This window comes from Peromyscus eremicus, chromosome 7 (assembly GCF_949786415.1).
Source record: "Peromyscus eremicus chromosome 7, PerEre_H2_v1, whole genome shotgun sequence".
NCBI lineage: Eukaryota > Metazoa > Chordata > Mammalia > Rodentia > Cricetidae > Peromyscus > Peromyscus eremicus.
The window spans coordinates 33,198,170-33,205,369 of record NC_081422.1 but is presented as its reverse complement, the minus strand read 5'-3'; the positions used below and the strand labels follow the sequence as shown (position 1 = coordinate 33,205,369).

General features: G+C 37.8%; 1 protein-coding gene across 1 annotated transcript; it reads right to left on the bottom strand.

Moving 5' to 3' along the window:
• Positions 1 to 4,379: 4,379 nt before the first annotated feature.
• LOC131914195 (olfactory receptor 143) lies at positions 4,380 to 5,336 on the bottom strand. Its single transcript, XM_059266784.1, has one exon. It carries the CDS (start codon positions 5,328 to 5,330, stop codon positions 4,380 to 4,382), a length of 951 nt encoding a protein of 316 aa, XP_059122767.1. The 5' UTR covers positions 5,331 to 5,336.
• Between the last annotated feature and the right edge of the window lie 1,864 nt (positions 5,337 to 7,200).

Sequence of the window (7,200 nt, the reverse complement as noted above, 5' to 3'; positions counted from 1 at the left end):
AAGAGGGGCCATCCACAGTCTTCTGGGTGGCAGTGATGGTATGGATTGTGATCATTAGTCCTTCCACAATCTCAAAGTTCTCATGGATAACTTTCCCCAAGAGACTAGTAGTTGGTGTAGGAAGCATTGCTGCCAATCTTGAGTGAGTTGTCATTCTTCTTGTGATTCACAACTATCACAAACATGGGGACATCAGCAGAAAGGGCAGAGATGATGACCCTTTTGGTTCAACTTTCAAGTAGGCCTTGTTTTCTCCATGGTGGTAAAGATACATGAGGTTCCACAACATATTTGGCATGAGCACCACCCCATTTGATGTTGGTAGGATGGTGATAGCCCTCTGGTTGATGACAAGTTTCGCATTCTCAGCCTTAGCTATGCTGTGGAATTTGTCATGGGTAGAGTCCCACAGGAACATGTACACCATGTATTTGAGGTCAATGAATGTGTCATTGATGGCAAAAATAACCACTTGGCAGAGCTGAAGGCAACCCTGGTAACCAGGCAACCAATATGGCCAAATCCATTCACTCAGACCATCACCATCAGTATCACAGACTAGATTGGAACTACATAAGAAGATGATGCTGACTCTAGAATGGAAAAGAGTAGAGTGCCAGCTCTTAAAATCAACTTTAAGTCAGCCTTCTGTGATGTTCCTTGAGCCTTAGATGTAAGAGTTGTGTTGTAAATGTAGCTATTTTGGCTAGGCTCCCAGTGATCAGTTTATCTCTGCACCATATCCTCATTATACTAATAGGTAATTTCAATTTATAAGCAAGGCAAAGTTTATTTGAAATGACATGAAATGCAGATCAAAACTTGATTAAACAGTGTGTAAATAGACAATAAATTTTAATACATGAGAAGGAAAATCAGTAAGTTCAAATATAACCATATGTCAAGTTAACATACCAAAGTAAAAGGAGCTATTATGCTGCTCCCAGAAGTCATGGCCTTTTCAATAAGAACCCCAGGCCAGGTGCAAAATGCCTTCTACTAATTGTTGGCTAGAGAAATCCAAGAGGCTCCTAAAGGAAAACAGGGTATCATCATTGTTACTCTTGGTTGCCTACCATAACTAGATGGTAAGATCTTATTTCTGAAGACACTGCTAATTTTGGATACATGACACAGAGAAATTGAATTGGTACTGAGATACAAACTCCTTCCCAGCTGGCTAGGTTTTATAGTTTCAAAATGTGTGCTTTGCAGGTTGCTGGCTAGAAAACTCATTGAAAGCCAAACTCAAGCATTGACCATGCCTACTGTAATAATAACCTGCCAAGCTGGATACGTCCACTGATGCAATTGTGGCAAGGATATTGGGATATTAACCAACTACTTAGTGATTTGATTTGATGCCTGCTTCATAAGAAATACTGTATTTCTGGTACTATAAACCTTTTCAAATGTTTATTGTGAGTGAGGGAAGACATAAGCTTGAAGGACAACAGAATACCACTATTTACCTAATTGAATATGTAGTCAAGTCATCTTGTAATTGTTCATCCTTATACCCATAGACTAGTGCTGCTCTCAGCCTGAGACAAAGAAATTACTTTTTTTCAGAAGCTTATAATTAATACAGCGACTCATATCTTGTCAAAGTACTAAGAACATTTGAATGATGGGCTCTCAACCCTAAATGGGACCTCTGTATCACCCCCTTCTGAAAGCCCAGGGAACATCATAGGAGAAAAGGCAGAGAGAATTTAGGAGCTAAGAAAATGGAGAAGAGTATCATGACACTCTGGTCTATGTAATCATCCCTACAAGTGACATTGTTTCAAATATTGATTACCACCTTTTAAAATGATTAAATTCAATTGTATTTAAATAACACAAGATGTCTTCTATTTCTCTGACACACTGAACTTTGAACTGTTCAAAATCATTTTTCAGTTTCAAGTACTTCTAAATATCAAAGGCAAAAATTACCAGAAAGCTTGTACCATGTTGACACTGCAACTATTTAAGAGGCCACTGATGATGTCAGCTGAAAATGAACAGAAGTATCTATATCTACCCTGGAAACAAAGAGGTTAAGGCTTCTGCCTGAAAAGATGACATCACAGGAATGCTGGCCTGGCCTTCCACTACCACAGAGGAAGTGTCTAAGGCTAGAAAACATCCTCCATCAGCACAGCAAGAGATCCACTAGAAGCCCAAGCTACCTTTTATCCACAGTGGACATTGCCCCCTGTCAGTAACTGCTGCAGCTGCTGTGAAGGTATATGCCTTTGCTAGGGCTATAATGGTGGATTAGTCAATGACATTCATCTTGTCCTTGCTCCTGACAGGACCATAGGGTGATGATACATCAGACCTCCCTACCCTTGGCCCCCCCAGACTGTTTTCTAGACAATAATGCCAGCACAATAACACTGAAATTACAATGGATCCAGGTTACTCATGATAGGCATGGCCTCCATACCTTAATGTTTGTTGGAAAACTCCATCTTAATATTTATACATGAAAGGGAAAGGGCGAGGACTGTGGAGAGATGTACCTGAGGCCTTTCATGACCATCAAATCAAAACTCAAGAATTTTCAATGCCTTTAGATGATGGAATGAACTAGTTGGGTAAATATACACTGCTCCATGGGGAGATAAACCTATTTACTTCCCAGAACTGAGCTAGGCTATTTGCTGATTTGTTTTGCTTCAGGCTATGATGCTGAGTGCAATATAAAACTAAGACCACACTTTATATGCTGTGCCTATGGCTCCCATTCACTTCCTCTATTTAATCACACGCTTTAATGAATTAGTGAATAAAAACAACTGAAAAGACTCCAGGCATTCAGAACACCTTTGAGGAATTAAAAACATTCAATAATCTTATCATCATTATAATAAAAAGAAATGCTTAATTCTCTAGTACCAATAACTTTTAGCAGATTGAATTAATTTTTTAAATGCATCATTTTTCTACTTCTGCAGTTCTAAGTCAAATCTCTTTTTTAAACATTATTAACATAAAATATATACTTTCAGGACTGAAAAGATGGTTCAGCAGTTAAGAGCACTGACTGTTCTTCCAAAGGACCTGGGTTCAATTTCAAGCACCCACATGGCAACTCACAACTCACAACATCATAACTCCATGATCTGATACCATCACACAGACATACTTGCAGGCAAAACACAAGTGCACATAAAATAAAAATAAATAAATTATTTTTAAAAAATTACACTTTCATGATTCATTAAACCCTAAGCATGATACATCCTCTATCATGCAGTTATTATCTAAAAATTGACATTTTCACTCCTGGAGGGAAGACAGATGCCTGTAGTACTAAGAAAGCTCACAAAGCTCATTGTCTTCACAAGGTGCTGCCTAAGAATATATCATCAGTATACAGAGTAGGGAGGAAAACAGATTCTTCAGTGAAGCCAACTGCAAGCTGGGCTGGGAGATGCACTGAGGGAGCTTAGACACTCACTATCCACACATCTGTGGGTTTTCAGGGGACACTACAGAGCATGTCTCCTATCCAACACAGACAATAAGAAAGGATAGTACAAGGCAAATAATCAATTGTGTAAAAGTAAAACCTTACCCCCCTAACTTAAAGATTTCTATTTTCAATTGGAAGCTAAAATGCCGGAATAAGAACCATATCAAATAATTGCTGAAATGTTAACAATTATTTTATGCTCTCAAGTGTCTTTTCATCTCTTTGAATTAATATACAGGTAATAAACGCTCCAAATAAGGAAAAACATCAAAACTGTACACAAAAAGAAAGAAATGAATTAGAAATAAAGTGTAGAATGTCAGGGATTTCATTAGCTGGGAACAAAATGTAATTGGGGCCATGAAGAGGACTCAGGTGTTAAGAACTCTTACTTCTCCTACAAAAGATCTGAGTTCTATTCCCTGAGTTCTGTTCTATACATGGTGGCTCTCAGTTGCCTATAACTCCACCACTAGGAAATCTGATACCTCTCTGTCTCCCTCAGTCTCCTGCATGCACATGGTAAATGTGAACTCAGGAACACTCACACATACACATAAATAAATTTTAAAATAAGTGCACAATGACATTTACAAGAAAAAGTACTAAGAATGTTTATTCTCAGATAATGTAAAATGTAAAAAAAAGCCAACCAGGCTCTTAATCTGATATATGCAGTGGACATTCCACCATCATAAACACATTTGAATCTAAAGATGTCTCCTATCCTCATGGTACATACAGAGCAATTTTGCATGGAGGAAGAAAAAATGTACAGTATAAATTCTATCAATTCTATTGAATGAGAAGGAGAAAGAAAATAATAGTATATATGTAATGTAAAAGACAAGAAAGAAGGAGACACATCGAACTGGAATAAATGAGGCTAAAGGACTCGTCAATGGATAAATTAGCTTGCGAGTCTCTTCCAGGTTTTCTTCACAGCAAGCTTGACATCCTTGTTTCTGAGACTGTAAATGAGAGGATTCAACATGGGCACCAAAAAAGTGTAAAATACCGAGAAAAATTTCCCCTGGCCTACAGTCTCAGCAGATGATGGCTTGACATAAGCAAGCAGCCCAGATACATAAAAGAGACAAACAGTTATGATGTGAGACCCACAAGTGCCCAAGGCTTTGGACCAACCCTTACCTGATGACATATGAATGATATTGAAAAGGATCATAGCATATGAGATAAAGATAATGAGGCAGCATAAAATGATAGCTATACCCACCACAACAGAACTCACAAGCTCATTCACGTAGGTATTACTGCATGAGAGCCTAAGGAGCGGGAAGATGTCACACATGTAGTGGTTGATGATGTTAGAATCACAAAACCTGAGCCTGATCATGAAACTTGTGTGGAACAAGGCACTAACTAATCCCATTAAGTAAGTACCAAATATCAACAGACAACAGAGCTTAGGGGACATAACAACTTTGTACAGCAGTGGCTGACAGATGGCCACATAGCGGTCATACGCCATGGCTGTCAGCACATAACTCTCAGAGTTGACAAAAAATAGGAAGAAAAACAGCTGAGTCATACATCCTCTGAAGGAGATGGTGTTCTTCTCTAAAACAAAACTCATCAGCATTTTGGGAGTAAAGACAAGTGAATAACAGAAATCAATGAAGGACAGATTGAAGATAAAAAAGTACATAGGAGTGTGAAGGTTTGAGTTTAGGCAAATGAGATTCATTAAGCTCAAGTTTCCCATCACAGTGACCATGTAGTTCACCAAGAACAGGATAAATAAGGGCAGCTGGAGCTCAGGTTGGTCTGTCAGTCCCATAAGAAAGAACTCAGACACTGAAGAGTCATTTTTCATAGTCATTTGCATCATGTGTGGCATCTGCAAGAGTAAGTGTAGAACGCAATGTTAACCCACTAACTATCATTCACTCCAAGGATTTATCAATTTCCAAGCTTGAGTGAAGAAGATGGAGTCCTGAGGAATCCTTATTTTTCCCTTTGCCTACCCATGTTGTGTATATCACCCCAGAAACATGCTGGGGGGTTTCAGTTTCTTTGCAGGAAGCATCCTTTCTTTCTTTTAGTGTTTACTAAGGATTAAGACTGAAAACAGCAATGCGTGCATTTTCCTCAGAACTTATGATTCATATAGATGTGCTTTCGAAGGTAAAATGTCAAGATAAAGATTATTCAGTGCCCACCTTGGTTCACCTGGAGCATTCCCTAACACTGGGATTCACGGTGTCTTCCTCCAAAAAGTGCTCAGAGGGCCAAAGTTGCTAATAATAAAGCTGGCAATTGCAATATGCAGACAATGTGTCTGACTTGCTAGAAGATGTTTTCTGGGGAAAATGACATGGTTGCTGTTTGAGAATTTCACAAAGATTCTTCTTTCATAAAAAAAAAGAAGGTAGCTTTCTTTTAGGAGTCTCCAATATCTCAAGGTAAAGATTTTTGAGAAAATTCATTAGAAGCGCAGAAAATTATTCTCTTCTTTATGATATTCTCCATGTTGGATGAGTTACTTGAAAGAAAAAATTGTTGAGTTTGTGCCATAGAACTAACATCAGTCCTTTGGAGATTCAACGTTCTACTCAGTTTATAAATTTCCAGAAGGAGTATCTAGTCCCCAGGGCAGAACTGTGAGTGGTCCCCTTTGTCATTCTCTTCATTAAGCTTTACACACTTCTACAAGAAGAAATGTCCAGGGACATTCTCACTTGCCACTTTTAGCTTTCCTCTGATTTCAGTAATAAACTGTTGACCAAGGATTAATATTGTACAAAAATAATTGTATGAAGGGGATAGAAGTATAAATAGGCTCTCAAGTTAGTAGAAATTTACATTAGAACTTTTTACTTCCTAGCTATAAAACTGTAGACTATGTTGATCATTGTTTATTTATATCTGCACTTTTTTGTTGTTTTTTGAGACAGGATTCTTTGTGTAGACCTGGCTGCCCAGGAACTAACTCTGTAGATCAGACTGACCTCAAACTCACAGGGATTCACCTGCCCCTGCCTCCCAAGTGCTAAGATTAAAGGCATGTACCACCACCTTGTGGAACATCTGCATATTCTTATAAAAAACTATAAAATAGGTTCATAAAAATTAGCTTAAATTCTGGACCAATGGTAAATCTCTTGGTTACCATTAAATTGTACCCATTAAATTGATGGGTACAAATTATAAAATAATAATAATAAATTAAAATATATAAAATAAAAGATCTATTATGTTTTGAGAAAATTTACACAATGTATTAGAAGTTTATTAGATACATGAAAATACAATAGTATTTGTCCCCTTCTACTGTTCACATGCTTACTCAGATAAGTAGAGTTGTCATTGTCGTGACACACTTCAAGAAACTAAATTATTGCTGTGCAATTGTCCTATGTAGTGGAAACAAAACAGAATCTTTGGCCCCTACCATTCTATGACATGCTCTCCTCCTCACCACCATACACACATGAACTTCAGCCTACAATATTCCTCTAGATATAATCAAATGTTCATTGCAAAGTAACTGCCCTCAAAAAATGAGGTGCTGAAGTACATATTCTCACTAGGACTATTTTGAACAAAAGGACATTGGATATATGAAGAAGGGTGTTTAAGATTGATAATAAGATTTATTTATTTATTATTATGTATACAGTGTTATGTCTGCAGGCCAGAAGAGGGCACCAGATCTCATTATGGATGGTTGTGAGCCACCATGTGGTTGCTGGGAATTGAACTCAGGA